This window comes from Pantherophis guttatus, chromosome 2 (genome assembly GCF_059756535.1).
Source record: "Pantherophis guttatus breed Tessera chromosome 2, ASM5975653v1, whole genome shotgun sequence".
NCBI classification, from domain to species: domain Eukaryota; kingdom Metazoa; phylum Chordata; class Lepidosauria; order Squamata; family Colubridae; genus Pantherophis; species Pantherophis guttatus.
The window spans coordinates 147236899-147260929 of NC_142064.1; the positions used below are offsets into that span (position 1 = coordinate 147236899).

Below are 24031 nucleotides of genomic sequence, written 5' to 3' on the forward strand. Positions count from 1 at the left end.
ATCAGCCCAGCATTTATTTATGTATTTATTTATTGCTACTAGACTTACTTTCCTGCAAAAATCTGGGAAACGAGGCCTAAGGAGTATGGTGGTCTGAAGAGCAGCTGTAGCAAGTTTTATGGGAATGGGTGTGCATGTGTGCCAAATAATTGCTACCTGTAATCATGAAGCATGCAATCTTACAAATCAACTGAACTATCCAATGTTTACGTTAAACCATTTTATTCTGGTTATGCAAATAATTTAAAGATCACGGCAGATAGGGCCAGAGAGGATTTCAGATGTTTGTAGAAACTTCACTCATTCTTTGATGGGATTAGAAGCATGGTAAAATGAAAACCTGTCAAACCTAAATATTATCACAGACATGGAGCTGGCATTAAAAACGTACCTATAACTCTGGGAATTAAACAAAAGGATTTTTGTCTAATGAGTTTCACTCAATAGGATGATTTCCTCCTACCCACCATTCCTCCTTTACCCTCCCCTTTAGTGTGAAGAGGCAGGGATACCAGTAGCAAGAAGATATTATTCTGAGAATTCCTGAAAGCTATAAGACAAATGATTTCTCCAAGGTTCGCAGATATACTGCTGTCTGCTGCACTCGAACTGCAATAATTCAGATGAAAACAATGTAGAACAGAAATCCAAACAATGCCAGATAGAAATTATTAATTCTGAACTCACCTTACTATCTGTAAGATCATAAATTTTCTGGCTAATGTAGGTAACATCTGGCTTGCTTTCATTGTAAAAAGCTCTTCTGGAAATATTTTTGTTAGGTTTTGAAAGCCTCAGGATGCTTCCTTCGAGTCTCACAAAAATAGAGTGAGTCAACGTAGCATGATAGGTTTCTGGATCATAATTATAGATCTCATTCATCCAGCCCTACAGAAATTAAAGAAATGAAGAGATTTTTCACTTTAAGACAAAATTAGTAAGAGGTGTTGATTGCTGACATCTTGAATCAATTTAGTCAGTTGGGTGTATAAATTGAGTTTGAGTTAAGATTGTAATGTTCATATTTCCCACATAGTAAAAGTCTTCCAAAAGATCTAGAGGACATTTGATTAGTGAAGGCTGACCTAATTGAATTCCCAACAACAAAAAAAAAAAGTTTATTTTACCTTTGGAAAAATACATTGTACATATACGGTGTGTGACAGAACAAGAGTAGCTGGTACCTGTATTTCACAACAGGTTGAATTCACTTCTTCTATAATTATTGGAGATAGATTTTTAAATATCAAAATTGGAATGGGACAGACAGGTAAGGAGGGCATAAGGTGGTCTACTTGGAATGCTTGCTTGTTTCTTCCTAACTAGCAAGTCATGAATCAATCAGGGTATAGCTCAATAGTTGTACTGGGAAGGAAGATACCTCATTACAAAGGATACCTGGCACTCCAAATTCTCAAGAGCTGGTGTTTTTTACACAGATTGTTTTCACCTCCCCTTTATACCTCATATCTTGTCCTTAAGATGCTACCCAAACATCTCTGGTGTGTACTTCTAATATGTCCATTTTCATTCATGTTAGAGGTAAACAGTGCTACAGACGCCAGATGCTACAATTCAGCCTCCTAATCTTCTGAATAACTGCTGTACTTGAGGTCATCCACTAATCCCATGACACTATTCAAAGAGCTGCAGCTGAACTCTTTGGTTTAGAATATACTAGTTAAGAATGGGAATAAGAGCAGGGTTTTTACAAAGGCAAACTACTCTTACTTTACCACACCAAACCCTAAAAATGATCCAAAACTGCATTGTCGAAATTAGTCCAGTTTGTTGCTGAAATTTGGTAGTGCAATATGAGGGTGGGAGTTGAACTGTGGCTGGCCCTTCTGCCTTAGGTCACATAGTGTGATCCTAAGCTCAATAGGGCTCCTTGGTCAGACTGCAGTGTACATAAAAGGACTGTTTAAAAACAAAAATACTGTATAGATAAGAAATTGACAACTATTGTAATTAAATTAGCATGCTCTTTCTTTGCTACACACAACTTGGTGCATTTCTATACTTACTGTATGTAAAATAGTCCCAGCATGCATGAAGCAATTCTATGCCTCTGTATTATGTCACATAACTCATTATCAATCAATTGTAATTGATTGATAGTATAGTATGTACTTTCTAAGAGCAAGAAGAAAAAGTCCATAAAAGTACAATATATCATTTTACTGCAGGATATAAGACTAGTCAGTCTTCTACATAAAAGCACACCTTTTCCACATGCCTCTCTCATTGCCCGTTTTCCATATTGCTGTCCTTACATTTAATTATATAACAGAAAAACCATATGCTGCACTACTGATTTATTATTCTGTTATATTAAGAGAACTCATTTGCCAGCAGCACAGAGGCAATGGCTTATTTGATGCTAATTTGGTGGCCATTCTCCAAGAGCTGCTATGGCATATTATCCAGTTTTTATAGGCCTCCGATTCTGATTCTAAAATAGTTATTGATTAAAATTTAATTCTAAAATAAGTATTTTCAGAAATAACTGTTTACAGGTAGTCCTTGACTTATGACCGGTCATTTAATGACTGCTCCTTGGAAAGGGTGCTGTACAGTCTGTAAATCTGAGGAATTCCTATAGTTACATTGAATAATATTACAAACCTCCAAAATAAATAAAATTTGAAGAGCAAAAAACAAATCAATCTGACTCAATAAAGTAAACTCTGCCTTATTTCCTGTGCTTCTGGTGCTATGCGAAGACACACACACCAATCCTGCTAACAGATTTGGGAGCAAACTTTTATACTTTCACACTTTTGTACCTCTTTTTTTCTACATCTTTCCCCCCTTAGTGCACATATTAACTTCTTCATTTCTTTGCAGACTTTTCCCGAAAGATGAGTTACTAAAGGATAACTAAAGAGGATATTACTAAAATGTTTTAAAGAAATCACTCAGCCATGGTTGGAACACAAGAGAAGAATCTCTCTTCCCTGGTTCAGTCAAGATGAAGTTAAGCTAGAGCCTTAAAGGCATTCATAACAACAGTGAATTACACCTGGAAACATATTCCTATAATTATATGATCAGGAAAGTGCCAATGTGCAGTAGGGGGTCATCCTTTTTTGTTGTTGTTGTTAACAGTCTTCAAAATGGTTGTTTCCTTTATATGTTTAGGACCTCATATTCCACAGATAAGACTATACTGCACAATTAAAGCTGAACTGTAGCATTTTCCCACCTGCCTCCAGGTGTGCTTGAGAAGTTACCAAGGGTGAGCATTTGAGAGCACTTAGCCCTATCAGATCTGTCACTGGGTCCCCTGGGCAACTGACCAATAACAGACTGAACAATGGAAGTCAGGTCTGCTCACACCCAGGCTCCATAGCTTCCTGGATAAAGTCTCTTTCAAGCTTACAAACCATTAAAAGATCCTTACAAGGAAGAAGAAATTGGTTTTTTTTTCTTCCAGTGCCACACCTAGAGTTTGAACTGAAAACTTCCCCTAAAACAGTTGCATTTATCAATACTACTTTGAATTTCAGAAGTAGTTGGTGCTCTTTATCAATGGAAATATGCCAAACAATTTATTTACACACATATGGATCAGGGCTGATACAGCTCTTTTCAATTATCAAGAGCTACTTTGCTTGAATAGTTCTACTGGACACAGTTAATCTAATGGATCAAACATGAAGGAATAGCTACAGTAGTAAATAATCAGTGAAGTTGGGCAACTTTTATCTTAATGTAACTTGAATGTGTTTAAAAGGGAGGGAGGGGAAAATAAGTAATAGGGCAAGGGGAGCCAAGATCTAAAGTTGTGTATTAATTTACTATATTCCTCTAAACTGGTGTTTACCATATACAGGTACTCCTCGACTTACAACCACAATTGAGCCAAAAAGTTATGTTGCTAAGTGAGAAATTTAAGATTTGCCCCATTTTATGACTTTTCCTGCCACATTTATTAAATGAATCACTGCAATTGTTAAATTAGTAACATGGTGTTAAGCGAAGCTGGCTTCCCCATTGACTTTGCTTATCAGAAGAGGATCACATGACCCCGGACACTGCAACAGTCGTAAGTATGAGTCAGTTGCCAAGTGTCCGAATTTTGATCACATGACCACAGGGATGCTTCAACAGTCTAAGTGTGAAAAATTGTAACTTCGAACGGTCACTAAATGAACTATTGTAAGTCAAGGACTACCTATATGTTAGGCTACAGTTCCCAAAATTGCCAGCCCAGAGCAGTGGGTACTGCCTAGCAGTAATGTGAAAACTAGGCGATGCTCAGAATGCAAAGGTCAAAAAGTGGTGCAAAGTATGTAAGGCAGAGTGTCTCAGCTTGGAGAACTTCTAAGCCAGCCATTCCTTCAAGGTACATAATCCCAGGTAAAAGATATATTCATCTTAAAAGAATTGCAGAGAGTTACCACATTCATATCCTGCAAATTCTGAACTCCTTTGTTTGCCAAGGTATGCAAAGTGCCACACAACCCAAGTAAATATACCATCCATAGGAAAAGATTATTTTACTATTTTATTTATGATTTTTCCCTTCTCTGTTTTCACCCCTATTCTCTCTTTTTTCATCAGTAACCATACAACAACCATCTGTGCAGCTATGAAGCCAAAATATTTCCCTAGAATTCTTCATGTTATTATTTGGTAAACTTTTTTTTCTTTCAGTCCTTACTAAAATAATTAGAATCCATAGAATAACCTCAGAGTGGGCACTGGAGGGTAAATTATTGTGGCTTCATCCTATTTCTTTGCTTATGTATATCAAATTAATTTATAGAACTTCAAATTTTCATCTAATTCTTCTCCTATGTTTGTCGGGTGTTTTCAGAGCTACTAATTTTCTATGGGAAAGTACCGTATTTTTCGCTCCATAAGATGCACCTAGGTTTAGAGGACGAAAACAAGAAAAAAAATATCAGGACATGAGAGGACACAGATAGGTGTCCTCTCATGTTCCAGCTCTGCCTGTTGACTCCTGCATGTGGAAAAGAGACAGAAGAGGTAGGCAATGACAAAGACAGAAGAGGCGGGGTTCAGCATTGTAAAAGGACCCCGCCGCAGCGGCCCGGCTGCTATTCACCAAAGGACCAGCATTGTCCACCTTTTTTTGGGAGGGGGAAAGTGCATCTTATGGAGTAAAAAATATGGTAAATCTTGAGTTCATTTTGAATTATTCCACAAAAAGAACCAGAAATATCAATTCCCTAACTAGTAGACCAATTGTACATTAATCAGCTGTGCGCCCATAACACTTCAGTTAAGGTATGATGCCTGTCTTCCAGAATGAGGTACCTCCTGAGATCCTTGATAATGTCCGAAAGGCTTTTAAAGATGTGTCTCTTCTCCCAAACATTTGGTGGTTGGAACTCCTTGTGGGTGATGGACATGTTTGTGTTGTTTGCCATCTTGTTACTGTTGTATTCTAGTTTTAATTGCATGTTGCTCTTTTTGTTTTTATGCTATGAGATGACCTGAGTTGACTGGAGTAAGGCAATGCCTGTCAAATTAAATAAATAAATGCTCCTATGTATCAGCTCTTGGCTGCATGTATGTGAGATCACATGGGGATGGAGGTATACCAGCAGTACTTCTATATACAGAAGCTGACCAGATTAATAGCTCCATAGTACTTCCACGGTGATGAAAGGACAATAGTCTCCAACCAGAAAGGACAACAGCAAAGTTGAGAGAGCAACAGGATATGATACATAGCAGATATAGAACCTAAGAGGAATACCTTGTTGTTAATGATAGAGCATGTAGAATAACAAGTGTTTAAGATACATAAAGAGAAAAGAAACACGAAGTCAAAACATAATTTTACATTTTCTTTTATAAAGTTTAATAGAAATTCACATCTATCAAAAAGAAACACTATCATTTTAGACACTAAAATAGTATCCTGGGATACTGTTTAAGGAGGCAGTTCTTGTAGGCAGAACTTTCTATTTTGCTGCCACAGCAAATCTGCACACCAGGTTTATCGGAGAAACATGGAAAACTGAACAATGCATTTATACAAATTGCATAAACCTCTTAAAAATCAAATCATGGGGCACCACTGGAACAGTCTTTTGAGGGGGGGGGTGAAGATTCTAAGCCTTTTTATAAGGAATACTAGAATTAACTTTCAGTACACAAATTAAATTCATGCATATGCTTGCATAAGCCTTCAGCATTTAAGAAGCATACATTATTAAAAAGTTATTAAAACATTTTTTCGAATATTATACTACACTATGTGAGTTATAATTATAGTAAATGAAGAGTGAGTAATGTGTGGCTTTCCAGATGTTTCTTGTATTAGATTTTCCAGAACTTCTAACTATTGGCCATGTTGGCTGCAGCTGCTGGGAATTGGAGTTCAACAACATCTGGAGGGCGATAATTTGCCCATTCTTTACATGAATTATTTGTAAATCCCTTCCTTTTAATCAATAGTCACTGTCTCTTCTACACCTAGTCCACTTCAATTTAACATCCCATAGAAGTTCCTAAACTAATTACGACAGATATTTTGCCATGTTATCACGATGTAGTCAGTCACAAGTTAGGAATATAAATCTTTTTTTGAAAAAAAAAATCTAATATGAATAAAGGGATAAAGCTTAAATGCTGTGAAAAGCAGTATTGTTCCCAAAATAATCTCTAAAAACTGCTGATATTCCACTTGGCTGCAATTTGGGACACCCAAATATTTAATCAAAAGAATCTAATTTAAATGGGAAAAGTATTGATGTGTAATTCTATTTCATCTGAGGTCTCAGAATGAACAGGGAGAAGGACAAGGTAACAAAAAGCCGTACTATTTTTTGTGGGATATTGAAGAAAAACATAGTGAGTGAGAAATCCCAAAACAGGATGGGATAAATCTATGCTTAATGATTTATATAAAAATGTTTTGAATAAAGAGAGAGATACATCTTCATAAGCATTCATTTTTATCTGAAAAAGTATATGAATACTAAAAACATTGTTAGAAAGCAAAGGTTATGCATGGAGAGTGACTGATTATGAATTTTCATACTTAAAAAAGTTGGAAAAACCTATACCATCCATCCATCCATCCATCCATCCATTACTTCAGTGTATAAGCCATTCCATTTCAAGAGAATCCATGTGATTTACACTAACTTTTAATAAGACACTAATATTTAATAAGATGAGAAACAAAAATCAATACAAATATAACCAATCAGTAGATGTATTACCATGCGAAGATAGCATGATAGTAAATACTATGTATCCAACTGCCTTTTTGAAGATCCATGTTTTTTACGGCTCTCCAGCAACATAGTAAGAACAGGAGGGACATCATCAAGCAGGCTCAAGCTGAGAATCCCTGGAGATGACATTCTCTCAATAATGGAGCTCTCAACAAACTGTCTTTCCCAGTTTTTACTGGGTTGGCAAATTCAACTCAAAGTAGGTAGTCTGTCCAAGCCTTGAGCCATATAGGACTTTAAAGCTTATAATCAGCCCACTGAATTGCATTCAGAAGCTCACTGCAGCTTCCATAGCAGCAATGTTATATGATAAACACATCTATAATTGGTTTGGCCACTTTGAGTTGCACCAACTGAAGTTTCTGAACAGTCTTCAAGAGAGTTCCATGTAGATCACAGCCATAAGGTGACAAGGGCATAAGAGAGTAAAGCCTCTTGATTCAGGAAATACCACAATTGACATACAAAATATAACCGTACAAAGGCCTCCATGGCCATGGCCTATGCCTGCTGTTCAAGCAGAAGCCATAAATTAAAGCAGACCCCCAGGTTATGGGTCAGCTCTGTTTGGGGGAGTGCCACTCTCCAGTTAACTTCCAAATCCTTTGAGTTCTGTCTTAACAACTTTCATTCACCCTGTCTTGATAGCATTCAGTGGACCAGTAAACAATCTTCTGGCTCAGTTTTCCTAACAGGGTCTCTCTCTTTAACGCTGTTCAGTTATTCATAAATGCAGTAAGAGTGGAGAAGAAAGCTTGTTTTACTGGTCTTACTGCCACAGTAAATGCTAGAATGACCTCTTATCCAAGTTAAGTTAAATTCATTATTCCTCTTTACACAACTGTTGCTCTAAGCATGTCTTCTGTTACTCTATTTCCATGGATGAGCAATGAAGGAGAGACTGCTCAGAAGCCATCCACCAAGTACCGTTATCAGTTAGGCATCTAGCTATGTCAGATGGAGGTGGTACACCCATCCTTGTGCTCCTTGATCTTTCATTGGGTTTCACTACTTCACAACTACAGTATCCTCTGGGTACTGGAGATGGGGAATAGTATCTTACAGTGGTTTGCTTCTTTTCTCTGGGGCTGATTTCAACCAGTGTTGCTTGAAGGGGAAGAGATCTTTCTCCATGCCTTTCCTCTGTGGGGGCCATTATGTGCCATCAAGTTGCTGTTTTCTCCTAATGACCATTAGGTATTAGGGCGCTGGAGGATTCTACTCACTCTTCCTTCTTCTTCAATATTTACAGTATATGGAATTTCTGGGTAAGGTCATCTACTGCTTTGGGATTCGGTCTCATCAGTACAGGTAGTCCTCGAGGTACGACAGCCCTTTTACAACTATTTGAAGTTATCAATGCACCCCAAAAATGTACTTACAACAGGGGTTCAAAATTGCAACCAACAAGAAGCCTGTGCAGTCATGTGGCTTGGATTCAGTCACTTCTGAAATAGCAGCCATTTTTAGACCCGTGGCTCCTTTTGGGACCCAGAAGTCACCTGTGGTTACGACAGGCGATTTCCGAGGTCCATGTGGTCGTGTGGTTTTTTTTCCCTCCATCAGGGACTTTGCAGCTAACATGCTTTTATTTTTCTCCTCATTGCTGCCCTGTGGACGACCAGAGGAGTGAATCTCTTGTGGCTGTTCTTGTTGCTTCTTTTGTTGCTATTGCCTTGAGGACTGGAGTACTGTAATTGCCTTTGTAAGTGCTTTAAAATTTTCTCTTGCATTATAGCACTGAGTGTGTTTGTAAGTACTTTACAAACTACTGTGCTTATTTGTAAGTACTTTACAAAGCTGAATAATATTTTTAATGACAGTATATTTGTCGGTGTTTGCTTTGGAATTGCTTGCAAAAATACTAGCCAGTGTCTACAGAAAGCAGATTCAATAACTGTAAAGTTCCTTTGCATTCTAGTGCATTGTGTTTCCATGTACTTTGAGACTGCTTGCAGAAAGTTCCTTTGCAGGATCCAATCTATGTCAGTCACCAAGATCAGAGGTTTAGTCTTTTGAGCTTCCAGGCTTGTGCTGGAGACCATCCTCAGGGAACTTCTCACTCACCAGAATTTTTCTTTGCATTCTACTTTACTGTGTTTGTGTTAGCTTTGAGGATTAGTATGTACTATTGTAGATTGCTTATAGAACAGCTGATGGTTGGGTGGCAGTGGTTCCGTCCAGAGGCTCCACACTGGGGACCCTTACAAATTCACCCCCACCCCAATTTAAGTCCAGGCACCTATGTGGAGACACTGCAGTTTGGAAGCAGTAGGCCGCCTTGCCTTGCCAGAACAGCTGATGGGCAGGCAGAAGTGGTTTCCCCCGGAGACTCCACACCAGGAGCCATGCAAAATCTCTAAACCTCTTGGTTCATTTAATGATCGCAGAGGTCATTTAACGAACTGAAGCGATCAGCAAGCCTGATCTTCACTCACTTAATGGCACGGTTGATTTGCTTAATGAGCATGGTTGTAACAATGAGTCTTATTCATTTTACAACAGTTTTGACTTACGACCCTAATGGGCAGGCTCCATTAGGGTCATACCTCAAGGACTACCTTATGCTTGAGGGTATTTGGACCACCAAGGTGTGAGAATGTACCATCTTTAAGCTTGCATGGGATAGCAGTTCCACATTCAAGAGTGATACACAATCTGGGAGTCTTCCTGGACTCGCAGCTCCTGCTTCATGAGCAGAGAGCAACTGCGGGTAGGAAGGGCTTTGCTCGAATTTATCTGGTGCCCCTCTTTTCTGGATCAGGTGGCTCTTCAGTCACTTACTCACCCTGGTCACCTCACTGCTTGACTATTGCAAGGTACTCTAGTTTGCCCATGTAACATTTCCGTTCCACAAGCTGCACTAATTGCCTGTTTGCTTTCCAGTGCAAATCAAGGTACTGGTTGTTATGTATAAAGCCTACATGGCATAGAGCCTGATTACCTGAGGCACTGCTTGTCCCCTACAGCACAGGTGTCAAACTCGATCATGTCACGTGACTTTTTTGCCTTTGCAGAGCCGAGGTGGATATGACCTGCATGTGATGCATCTGGCCCACGGGCCGCCAGTTTGACATCCCTGCCCTATCTACAAGGTGCTTTGATCTGGCAGGATTGGCAAACTTCATTTCCCTCAATTAAACCATGTTATCTATCAAGACTCTGGAAGAATGCCTGTACTTTCATAGCGCCTGCCCTTTGGAATGAGGTTCTCCCAACTTCTAGATGGGCATTTTGGGTGGCCTCGAAGACCTGACTCTTTACCTAGGCTTTTGGCTAGAAAAAGGGAATCCCTTTTTGTGGAATGGATGTGTTTGTTGCTGCTCGTTTTGTCATTTTTGCTGCTTCTTTAATTTTGGCCTTGTTATTATTGTTAAATGGTTTTCATATTTTCTTGTGAGCTGCCCAGAGTTGTTGGGAGTTGGATGGAGTACAAATTGAGTCAAATAAATAAATAATAAAAGTTGAGATTTGATTAACACATTGAAGTCTGTCTTACAATATACATCACTATAAAGCTATCATTTGACCTCATTAATCTTCCAGCTAACAAACCATAGCATGATAAATGTACAAATTACTCTGAGGGAAAACCCTATTAATTAAATTCATCACAAACTACCAGCTCAAGCAAGAAATTGGCATCCCCTCTATGTCTTAATTCAACACAGAGTTAAATGAATTCCAATACTGTTTGTTAATATATTCATGTCTGAACAATGTACGCAACTACAGAGGTTTCAAGGCAAAGCTGTGACTCACCTTATATCTCTCAGGCTCCTCAATATCCAGAACTTCTGCATTAAGATGGCTGTTCCAATCGGAATATCGCCTGTTATTTGTAGCACTTGGTGTAAAAAGCCAAATTATGCAGGTAGCAATAATAAATCCAATAGCAATTCCCAGAAAAAGTCCACTGACGTAACTAGGGAGAGGAAGTATAAGGTAAACATAGATCAACATGGTGAGAAAGTACAGCGTCTTCATCGGAAGCCTAGCTTGTGGTGCTGGTAGTTCAATTCCACCTTCACTTCTAATTAGTGTAGAAATTTCTTCTTGTACCTCTATCTTCTCCAAATTCTCCACTTGTTGGTCTTCTCTATCATCCTCTATTAAGGAGAAGTCCTCAGAATACAACTCGCAGAACTCTTCATCTTCCTTACTTGCCAGGGCCGACAGGCAACAGCGTTCAAGTACCAGAGAAGTCTTAGAACTAGAATCCTTTGTGCTTAAAAACGGGGAGCTTCTAGGTTCAATTTCTTTTGCGTGTCCTTCAGTGGCTTGGGTTTTGGTACTCTTATTTACACTGGAATTACTTCCATAGAAGTCTCCTTCTGAATCACATTCTTCTTCCTTTATACTATAGTTATTATTGCTTTCCAAATGGCCATTCAAGCTGGAGAGATTGGACAGTTCTGAAGCACTTGACGATAAAGCTTTGGGCCTGTGGCTGCTACTCTCATCACTCATTATTTTGCTGAAGAGCTGAAAAGGCTCATAAATCACTTCTGAAAATCGCCTCTTTGTGTTCTCAATTTTGGCTTCCATTTCAGGTACTTTAAAAAAGGAGCGAGTGTCTGGAGATGTTAAGGGAGACGAGGGGGCTGTTTTGGAATCGCTACCTGTGCTTTGAGGCTGGGTGAACTGTTTGAAGAGGTGCAAGTTCAATTTAGAGTCAGGTGGTTTGAACGACACTGTTTCCGGCTCCTGCTTAGAAGTGTCTGTGGACAGAGACTTCACCAGAGTTTTCATTAACTGTCTATGTCTCGTGGGTAGAGACGGCTCTTTTGGTTCAATGTCTATGGAAAGGGATTTGACTAAGCTCATGAAAGGCTTTGAGCTAGTCACAGTGGTTGGCGTGCTAGACGAGACATGTGACTTGGAAGGGGAGGACAAAGGAGAAGATGAAAGGCTGGTTCTCAGTTCTGAAGGCAATGCCACACCAAGTGGGCTAGGGGCTTGGCCCAAATCTGAGGAGGGTGATGCAGCCAATGGCACCACACTAAACCCTTGGGACTCCAAGGGTTTCACAGTTGGCAGAACTGTGGGAGATGCAGCCACAAAAAGCGAGGTAGTGGGAACAAAAGAGTTCTGCTCACCATGATCAAAGCATAGGTCTTCCTTAGCTTCAAGTGCAGTTACAATGCTTTGGTCATCGGGTGTCTCAGGGGGAGACTCCGTACACTTTTCTTCCTCCTCCTCCTCCTCCTCCTCCTTCCCAAATGCCGAGAAATGAATGGTGATGGTTTCTCGGGAAATGGATCGCTGAACCTGCACTTTTGGCGCTGGCTGCTTTGAAGACATTTCACTGGTTTTCTCTGCATGGCTAATGTTCAGACTTGTCATTGCAGGTCCCAGAGATACACCAGGGTCTATGAAAAGGAAGCCAAACATAAATTAGACTGAAACTTTTTAATGTTGCACAAGATAATATTTGTACAGATAGCCTTTGACTTACAACCACAATTGAGCCCAGTTGTTAAATGAATCGGGCTTCCATATTGACTTTGCTTATCAGAAATTTGCAAAATGAGATCATACGACCCCGTAATATTGTAACCGTCATAAATACGTGCCAGTTCCAAACATCTGGATTTTGATCACATGACCATGGGGATGCTGCAATGGGTTGTAAGGAAAATGGTCATAAGTCACTTTTTTCAGTGCCATTGTAACTGTGATCAGTCACTAAGCTAAGTTGGTTATAAGTCAAGGACTACCTGTGTAACTACAAGTGTAAACCTAGCAAGAAGAAATACATTGGAAAAACAAAACAACCACTTCAAAAACGTATGGCACAACATAGGAGAATAAACCCATCAGGACAAGATTCAGCAGTCTATCCTGCAATCCCGTTGCGAAACGGTAGTAAAGGTAAATAGAACCCACCCGATATACATACTTGAGCAGTTCTGCATTATTATTTCGGCAGTAAAAAATATTTGCGTAGATAATAAATTATTAAAATGAGAGTTGTAATAAGTTGATTATTTGCCTCTCCAAGTTGTCAATCAGGATAATTACGGTTCTGTGATAGTACTATTCATTCCAGAGATTATAATGTCAAGCAGTTAAATTTATTAATCAAGGAGTTCAAATATCAAATATTTTCTATTCTTTATCTGAACATTAATTTTTAAAGAACAATGCGTTAGGGAAATGTTTGTATGTGTATACATATATACCAGAGGTGGGTTTCAACAGGTTCTGACCAGTTCTGGAGAACTGGTAGCGGAAATTTTGAGTAGTTCGGAGAACCGGTAGTAAAAATTCTGACTGGCCCACCCCCATGTATTCTCTGCCTCCCAAGTCCCAGCTGATTGGGAGGAAATGGGGATTTTGCAGTAACCTTCCCCTGGATTGGGGAGGGAATGGAGATTTTACAGTTTCCTTCCCCTGGAATGGGGTGGGAATGGAGATTTTACAGTATCCTTCCCCTGCCACGCCCACCATGCCACGCCCAACATGCCACACCCACAGAACCGGTAGTAAAAAAATGTGAAACCCACCACTGATATATACAAAGATTTGTGCATATATACACATGTTGTAGTAAGATTACTGAGTAACATATGTGAATTCGGGATTCCAAGATTATGCATTATATAACCATGTTCATACTTTTGGCAAAATGAACCAAAAATCTCATTGAAAACTAAATCTCTTCCATACAAAAATGCCTGTATGCCAAACAAATAGATTTGTTCTTCCAAAAATTCAATTTTCATGTAAGAAGAGTTCCTTAATAGATCAAAAGTTTGAAAATAGCAAGCTACCATGAGAAAAAGCACAGTTCTAAAACATCTTTTAGCTCAAAAAGAACTGTATTATCAACTTCCCAGGAGGATGTGATTGCTGGACCACAACCTAAAATCAGGACCACCATACAACTGGTAAGCAAGACCATATGATCTCCAAGAATGCAACTAATATGTACCCCTAAATGACTGTAGTGATTAATAGCCTTTATTACTTTATCCAATTTTTTAAAAAAGATATTCAACATGGCTGTCATTACTATTTATAGTAAGAAATGCTTAATTTTAAATTAACAATGCATCGCGTGAACAATTTATCTTTATTTTTCCTGATTTTCTATAAGACTTCAATGGGCGATTCCAAGCTCTCCCTTGTGCAACTATATACATGACAGAATTCTCTCCCTTATCCTTTCTCTAAACCAGCGGTTCTCAACCTAGGGGTCGCGACCCCTTTGGGGGTCGAACGGCCATTTCACAGGGGTCGCCAAAGCCCTCTCTCGCCCCCCCCACACCTTCACTCACCCTCTGCCTCTGTTGGATCGCCCGTTCGCTTACCCCGCCCACTCCCAATCTATTGCTGCCTCCTGAGTCCCAGCTGATGGCTAGAGGGAAACAAACAGTTTAAATTCTTGCCGCGGGGCTTCAAAGGACCGCCCTACATCTGATCAGTGTTAAAAGAAAACAAATGAGAAGACCAGTGCCTGCAAAAATAGAAAAAAACAGCCCCTTTCAGCTTCAGCATAGGTTAATTACCATAAGTAGATTTGATCAGCCTCCGGACTCTCAGCTGATTTGCTCTCAGCTGTTTTGCGGAGGGCTCTGTTAGCTGCAAAGAGAGGAGCAGATTTTTTTTCCCCTAGCTATGCTAAAAAAACAAAACTGAAAGTAAAGCAGGGTCTTTGTTGCAAGTGACAAAATGAGGCAGAGAGATATTTCTTTTTCTTTTTCCTCACCAAAAAAGGTAGGTGCAAAACTGCAAACAATGGGAAATTTAGGGCAAAAGAAGAGGTTCAAGATTTTAAAACACAAAAGAAAAAAAGCTCTATTTAACTAGGGAATTGTAATAATTGAGATACTATTAATTGTATATTGTGTTGAAAGCAGAAATGGTTAAGTTGTGGTTTGGAGGAATATATGGGGGAAATTATTTGGTTTATTATTATTGGTAAATATAATTAATTGATTTGTAAGAAATTGGATTGCATGGAAATAATTGGAATATTCATGTTCATATTGATTGATATACAAAAAAAGATAGTTATATAACTAATTGATTTATATTAAAATGTTGAATTTGTATTAAACAACTGTATTACATAATTACATAATTAACCAATGTGAGGATGGATATAAAAATAGATGACAATGGGAAGGGGTATAATATAGAATAGAAGGGAAAAATTGAATTTGATTAAGATTAGAGATGAGGATGAAGGGTAATATTGGTTTTTTAAAAAAAATAGATGAATAAATATGGCAAAAAGGAAATATAGAAATTGTAAATTTAATTGAAATGACTAAACACTGGTTAAATTTGTGAACCGGCCAAATACTCTGTTCAAAGAAAATACATTGTATGTTTGTATGTGTGTTTCTAATTATTGTTATTTATTCATATTTGTTCTCTCTTATTCTTTAAAGTTTAACAATTCATTCTTTATCTTAATATCTTTATATTTGTTTGGGGTTGGCTTTCTTCCCTTTCATCTTTTTTATTGTACAGCAATCTTTCTCCTCAAACCTACCACCTCTCTCTTTTCTTTCCTTCTTGCTTTCTCTTCCCCCCCCCTTCTTCTCCTTCCTACTTCCTCTTCCTTTCTCCTTCTCCTCCTCTCTTCCTCCCTTTCTTACCCTCACTCCTACTCTAATTTCCCTTCCCTTCCTTCATCCCTCTCTATTGCTGTATCCTTTTATGCATATGGACTACTCAGAGGGCTGAAAAAGTTAATTTTGACTGGTCCTCGCACTTTTGACCAGTCCTCAAACTTATGACTGTCCTCACATTTTATGTTTTTTCCCTATCTTGTCACCATGGTGAAGAGAAGCAGTTTTGAAATGAGTGACACGGTTGTTAAGAATGCTACAATGGGCATGATGACCAGTCATAAGTGCGAAGACCGGTCAAAAGTGCAAGGACCTATCATAAATCACTTTTTTCAGCCCTCTGGGTAGTGCTTTTGTGCACATGGACTACTCAGAGGGCTGAAAAAGTTATTTTTGACTGGTCCTCGCACTTTTGACCAGTCCTCGAATTTACGACTGTCCTCACATTTTACGTTTTTTGCCCTATCTTATCACCATGGTGAAGAGAAGCAATTGTGAAATGACTGACATGGTTAAGAATGCTGCACGGGCATAAATGTGAGGATGGTCATAAGTGTGAGGACCAGTCAAAAGTGCGAGGATCTGTCAGAAATGACTTTTTTCAGCCCTCTGAGTAGTCCCTATACACATAGCCATGGCCACCCGGTCACATGACCAGCTAGGCATGCCCACCCAGTCACATGACCTCCAAGCCACGCCCACAAAATAAGCCATGCCCACAGAACCGATAGTAAAAAATTTTAGAACCCACCCCTGGTTGGGGGTCACCACAACATGAGGAACTGTATTAATGGGTCGCGGCATTAGGAAGGTTGAGAACCACTGCTCTAAACCATGCCTAATCTAATACACCTGAGAAAATACAGCATGCCTACTTTTGTTTGCATTCCTGATTTAATTTTGTAATTTTCCATTTGAAGATACCTTTATAGGTTTTGTTAAGCAGTATGACAATAAGCGATTAGTAGTAAGTTACTTCTGAGATAGGGTATTGCAGCCCATTAAGATTCTGTGAAGGAATTTCTACTTTGAAATTAATTTAATTAGATTTAGCGATGGTCATAGTCCATTGATTTTTCTGTGCCACTAGTGGGACATTAATACCACAAGTAGTACTCTCTCCACTGCTAGCAGTCTTAAAATCAGAATGCTGTACTCTTGGCTTAATCCATAGTGTCCTATGATATGAAAGATCAATAGTACCAGAGAGTGATAATAAAGATTTTCTGCAATGTTTTTAAAGGAGAAAGGGGGCCTGGTAGAGTTTTCAAATTGCAAAATCAGGAGCAACTAAATGGGGAAATAAGAGCTACAAAAAAGTAATTTTAAAAAGCCCAACATGATTGGGTAGCATCTTATTGAGGTAGACATGCATATTTGATACTTGTGAAAGAAGCCAGGATCTCATGCAAACAGGACAAGAAGCCATAGCCCAGATGACTCAGAATGAAATCGACTGGCTCAAAAGATAGCAAAGAAATGACACAAATACGTATTCTTTATTAATTTATTCAAACTATATGCTGAATATATTTTCAAGGAGGCTAGATTGGAAGAAGGTAAGAGTGATTTTAAAATTAGAGGAAGAAACGTCATTGTGCTATGCTGATGACACTAGACTGATAGCTGAGAATGTGAATAATCTGCAAGCTCTAGTAATTAAGGAGACAGTGAAAACATGGAATTAAGATTAAATATAATGGTAACAGATACAGTCACTGGCTTTAGAATTGACACTGAAATGTCAGATAGCTTCTTCCTTTTAGGATTATCAGCAAATCAAGAAATGTACTGAAAGCAAACTCTTGGTAGGGTAGTAAGGAAGACCTTGGAAAAGATATTCAGAGGTGTGATGTTTATGTTACAAAGATCAGAATTGCGCAGGCGATTACTTTCATCATGACCTTCAATGGAAATAAAATTTGGAGCCTGAAGAAGCAAGATACAAAGAGTTTTGATGCTTTTGGTTGGAAAAGACTCTTGAGATTACCATAGATAGCCAAGGAAACAAAGGAGTATATCATAAAACAACTCAGTCTGAAATTCTCATTAGAAACATGAATGACCAGGATCGAATTATCCTAAACATTATGTGAAGACTCAAGTATCTACAGAAAACTCTAACGCTAGGAAAGGTGGAAGGAAAGAGAAGAGGACAAGCAGCAGCAAGATGGATGGACTCAGTTCAGTGGTGGGTTCCTCCCGGTTCGGCCCAGTTCGGCCGAGCCGCTAACGGTGACGATATGACGTCACCGAAACGGTTCTCTTTGTTCAGGAGCTGGGCTTCCCCCCCACGCGTTATTCTTACCTTTTATTTGGTCCTGCCCCCAATCTATTCACTGAGATAGCAAAGAGATCAGCCGAGTCCCAGCTGATTGGCTAGAAGGAAAAAAATTGTTTAAACTCTTGCCACTAGGCTTCAAAGGGCCGCACTGCAGCTGATCAGTGTTAAAAGGCAGTGTGGTGGTAGACCAGTGTGCTCGAAAAACAAATGGGTAGACCGGTGCGCTCCAAAAACAAATAGGTAGACCGGTGCCTCCAAAAGCAAAAGGGTAGAGCGGTGTCTCCAAAAACAATTGGGTAGACCGGTGCCTCCAAAAACAAATGGGTAGACCAGAACGCTCCAAGAACAAATGTGGGTAGACCGGTACAGCTCTGCAAGCAGTTAAAAGCCTGGTAGACCAGTACCTCTGCTAAATCCTAAAGAATTGTCACATGACCATCAAACTACGCCCACAAAATAAGCCACGCCCACAGAACTGGTAGTAAAAAATTTTAGAACCCACCCCTGACTCAGTTACAGTACAGCGGTGACTGGTACCTACTGGAAGACCTGAAAAAAAGGAATGGGAAATGAATGCCATGGAGAAAATTTAACTATATGGTCTCTAAGAATTGACACTGACTTGATGAAATATAGTCAATCCAATTATGTGAAGATCCAGCTCCCTTGATAGAAAAGAAGAAGAGGAAGGGAAAGAGGATGATTTGATCACAGTAGTGATGTGTGTATCACTGGAAGCCATGAAGGGTAAATTGGGAATATATCATCCTTGAGAAGGTCTATCTGTACGATCATTAAAGTTGATATTGACTTGATAGGATATAAGCAAGCAATCAAGCAATGTGGACAATAACTGTTGGGAAAGCAACACAATATATTTAAACATTTCATTAATCCATACAAAATGGGGGGGGGGGGTTTACACCTCATTGCATCTAACAGGCTTAATAAATATATTAATATAAAGCCTAAGAGGCTTAATAAATATGCATAGGGAAAAAAACACAATTCTGTGATTCTTTTCATTCCTAAATCTGGTGCTCTCAAACAGCTGAAAATTACTCCCTCAAATGCAACAGTTGACTTTCTTCATTTTTTATCCCTGTGTCAAGAATTATATGCATCATTTATCTGATGATGTTAAATGGATTCCTCTAATAAAACTTTATGTTATGAATGCTCTGCTTTATTACAGGTAGTCCTTGACTTAAACCAGTTCGTTTAGTGATGGTTCCAAGTTAGAACAGAACTGAAAAAAGTGACTTATGACCATTTTTTTTTTACACTTATGACTGTTGCACCATCTCCATTGTCACGTGATCAAAATTCTGACACTTGGCAACTGGTTCATATTTATGACAGTTGCAGTGTCCTGGGGTCATGTGATCACCTTTTGCAACCCTCTGACAAAGTCAATGAGGAAAACAGGTTCACTTAATAATTATGTTATTAACTTAACAACTGCAATGATTCATTTAACAACTCTGGCAAGAAAGGTTGTAAAGTGGAAAAAAACTCATTCAGCAACTGTTTCACTTAGCAACAGAGTTTTTGGGCTCAACTGTGGTCGTAAGACAAGGACTAGCTGTACCCGCACTTTACCAACATACACAGTGTTTCAACTACTTATATAAACATATTGATTTCATTTTAAATGAGATCTCATTCAGATCAGATGCTTTTGATTGCACATACAGATGTCAATACACCTCTGGCTTAGCCATCAGCAAACAGCAGCCTTGCTCTTTTATTTATGTTCCAGTTGAGAAGCAACAGGAAAAAAAATTCCACTGCTTCAACCAGAGTGTACTGAAAATGCAGTTGATCATGTTTATGAATAATTTCTCTGCATCTGTGGTTCTTAACCTTTTCTTCAGCAAGCACTTCCCCTTAAATACCATTTTTGTGGCCACAGACATGGCCACGGACCACCAAGACTCAAGATTTAAACCATAGCATTTCTTCAAGCCTTCACAGGCCCCCTGTGATGACATCGTGCACCCCCCCTCAATGGGCTCCATGGACCACAGGTTGAGAACCACGGCTGTACATCATTTCAAAAGCACATGTAACTACAAGCGGAAGTGTAGTTATATAACAGAATAGCAGACTTGGAAGGGACCTTGGAGGTTTTCTAGTCTAACCCCCTGCTCAAGCAGAAGACCCTATATGTTTTTCCCTGGAGCACTTATTGGAGAAAAAAAATGTTGTGGTTCCATCCCTCAGCCCTAGCACACAAATATCTTCAATATGACCTCCAATCGTTTTTCCATGGATGTAGCTAAGAACAGCTTACACTCTTGCACACACAGAGTGTCACAACAGCGCAGGGAGACAGGCTGCTGGCAAAGCAGGATTTCCACGTTAAGCGGAACACAATAGCCACACAATGTGCAGTTTGCAGTCCAAGCAGAAAACTTCATAGTACATTTTGCACCTTGGCAACTTGGGCCAGGCAGTGTCAAACTGCAGCTCCACTGAAGATCGAAACATAAAAATTAAATACCGGCTTCTTCTCATTCAAAAGAAAAAAAGAGAACAAATCAGGGAGACCTTTACATTGGTTATTCTTTGAAATGGACAGAAATGAATAATAAGTTTACAACACTGTTTTCTGACTGAGGAAAAACAAGTACTATTGCAGGATGTCTAGATTTGCTCAATTGTACGTTCTAGGAATAGTCAGATCATTCATTAATGGGTATAGTATATCACTGTGCATGGTTATTACATGGTTCCCCTACCAAAAAATGTCATATCACAACTCCCAGAATTCCCAGCCAGTGATAGTTAGGCAGGGTAGGAATTCTGGGAGGAGGCTCCAATGTATCCAGAGGGCACTAAGTTGAAGAAAGCTGGTTTGGGAGTTCTTATTTAGAACTATCATTGACTGTGCAAAACTTTCACAAGTTTCCACTAAATAAGGATAAGCAATATCCATGCCGCAGTGCCTGTAATAAGACTACAATTGGTCCTCTGTGCTTATAAAAGTGCTTTGTAGGCATTGAAGATGCTGGCCTGCATAGGCAAGTTGCTGAGCAAAAGCTAGGCCATAGGAAGTGCTCCAGGAAGGGATAGGGCCTGAGGGTGATAGCCTCACAACTATCCAAGCAGGTTTCCTGAAAAGAATAGGGCTTGGTCAACCAAGTGATGCCACTCTATGGACACACAGTTGTCTTCACTCTAGAACAGGGGTGTCAAACTCAAGGCCCACGGGCTGCTTAGATCTGGCTCATGGGGCTGCCCTGGAAACAGCAAAGGACCGGCCCGCGGTGCCTCTGCCAGCGAAAACAGAGCTCGCGAGGGCCGCATGCAGCCCTCCTGAGCTCTGTTTTTGCTGGCAGAGGGTTGCAGGAGGCCATCACAGCCAAAAACGGAGGTCTGGAGCCTGTTTTTGCTGGTAGAGTGCTCAGGTCATCACAGGCGCCTCTGACAGAGTGATGTCAAGCTGTTCACACCCACCATGGCCATGCCTGCCCTAGCCCCCCCCCCCCGAGGTCAAACACAACTCTGATGTGGCCCTCAATGAAATTGAGTTTGACACCCCTGCCCTAGAACATGTGGTCCGAGTTTTAATTGTTCTGTATCTTCTCTCTCCATGCCTGGCAGAGATCATGCTCCATTCCTTGGCCCAGCAAAGAGGTCTTGCTCATAGTCACTTCTTATCTATCAGAAACCCTCACAGTGGGGCAGCAATACTTTGCCTTTCTTCTCAGCATCCTCCTCCTTATTTTACCTTCCCTTGAGCAGTCCTAGTCTCCCAGGCCATCATCCCTGACCAAATTTGTCTCCCCACTTTCCTTGTCCATAATCCTGAAGCAGTGCCTGTTTTCTGAATAGTTTTTATCCCAGAGCTATAATTACACTCAACAATGAACTAAAGGGCCACCATCAGTGATCTGTTGGACAGCATTACTTGGTCTGTTGTGTGGATGTTTGGGTGGTTTAGGGGTGGGGAAATTGTGGGGAGTGGGGGGGGGTGTTTGGGGATTGTTATGTATGTTGGACCTGGTCTTTGGGTGTTAAGTGAATTTCGTTGTATGTGTATACTGTGTATACACGTACAATGACAATAAAGTTATTATTATTATTATTAGAAAGGAAAAGGAATGAAGTCAAAAGAAAAGGAAGGAGAAGAGATGAGGGGGATCTGAGCAGCGCTTCATAGCATGGATTTTAGATTTTATCTCCCTTGTGGAACAATGTCTACAAGTAATCCTTGATTTACAACCTCAATTATGCCCATACTTTTGATCCTAAATCATTGTAGTCACCTGGTTTTAAAATGGCTTTAAATATCTTTTGCTTTTTATACTTGTATTGTTTCCTGTGCTTTTTTTTTCTTTCTCTAACTTTTCTTTGTATGTTTCCCTGTTTCTTTTACCTATGTAAAAAACGTTTAATTAAATATTTTCAGATGCATATCAGAAATAGGGAAACATACAAAGAAAAGTTAGAGAAAGAAGAAAAGCGCAGGAAACAATACGTTAGATTAAAAATATGATTTATTATCTTAAGCCATGATATATTCATAGCGCCTTGACTCAGATATTACACAAGACCTAAAACACAATTAAAGTTTAGCAGAATGTGTAAATCTCATTTTAAGTGTATTCCTCATCATCTGTGTGTGTGTGTGTGTGTGTGTGTGTTTGTATGTGATTGTAAACCACCAAGAATTACCCTGTGGTAAGATGGGCAGCCAATAAATTTTATAAATACATAATAAACTACTAAACTATTAAAATAAATAAAAGTACTCTAAACATCTTACAGTATTTTGTTTCCTTTCTCACTAGATGCCAAGTGACATATCTCCATTCTTACTTCTACTAAAGCAACGTTTCATAATGGTTACATTCATACATCATAAGTCACAATGTAGTTTCTGTTTTCTGACCCCAGCAACTATGGAACTGTAATCTATGGTTTATGACTTTGTGTGCCATGTGAATCCAGTCAATACTTATTAAAACATGATTAAAATATGGCTTAATGTCATATAGCAAGATGCTAGATTTTTATTCATATTATGACTTACTACATCCAACTTTCTTCCTTCCCATACAGTGTCTTCCCCAATGATAACATTCAAATTCCAAGATCAGGGGAAGGAGCCTCACCCCATGCATACACTTTTGTGCTGAAACTGGTATCAAGCTGCACTGAGTAAAATACTAATCATTTTTCATACTAATTTAAACATACCTTTTCTAGTTATTCCTGTCATCACATGCTTCCAAAAAGTATCTCAAGTACGTTACGTATGGTTTATATGATGTCTGCCACAAGTTCCATTCCTCATTTAAAATTGTACCCTTTTCTTCATAACTCTTAATAATTATAGATGTGGGGTTTTATTAGGATTTGGATATCTTCTTTATCTTTCTGCTAGCTATCCTCTGAAGTTATTCAACTACTTTTTTACAATCTACATAAAACCTATGCTTATTTATCGACCGATTCTTCATTCTTTCCTGAAAAGCCTGAATTCTTTCTTCTAGCTATCATGGAAAAAAATAAACAGTCATACTCAACCTTTAAAGAACTTTATAGTACCAACATTCTTATTTCCTGTTAAAGGAACATCATTGTGCTGGGTGAGAGCAAAGATAAACCATCAAATGATAGTTCACTGAATCAAAAGTGAACCATTTTTGATGGCCAGAAACCTCATCTAATCCTTTTTGGGATATCAGTGGGCTGTTGGAGGTGGTAGTGTTGCTATTACAAATGGATGAACCAATGGTTTTTTAGCTTTGGGTTCCGTAGTAGAATTTATTTTTTGAAATAAATTATTGGACCTATTTCAAATTTTATCTTTAAAATGTCTAGTACAAACAAGAAGTTTATCCAAAATGAAATAATATAGTACTCATAAAAGTGGTCAACATTAAGCAGCACATACCCATTTAATGTCTCTGTTCAATACACCTTTG

At 39.1% G+C, this 24031-nt stretch overlaps 1 protein-coding gene across 4 annotated transcripts in view; it reads right to left on the reverse strand.

Moving 5' to 3' along the window:
• The window catches only part of TEX2 (testis expressed 2), a 107632-nt gene that overhangs the window by 38406 nt on the left and 45195 nt on the right, over positions 1-24031 (reverse strand). For 2 of the 4 annotated variants that reach the window (XM_034412611.3, XM_034412610.3), the window contains exons 1-3: positions 23301-23827; positions 10986-12595; positions 688-888 (exon numbers count right to left, since the gene is read on the reverse strand). In XM_034412611.3, coding sequence (XP_034268502.2) covers positions 688-888; positions 10986-12595; positions 23301-23322 — 1833 coding nt within the window. In that variant the 5' untranslated portion in view covers positions 23323-23827. Of the gene's footprint in view, positions 1-687; positions 889-10985; positions 12596-23300; positions 23828-24031 lie in introns of those variants that run through there. The other 2 variants (XM_034412613.3, XM_034412615.3) reach the window with 1 other exon arrangement.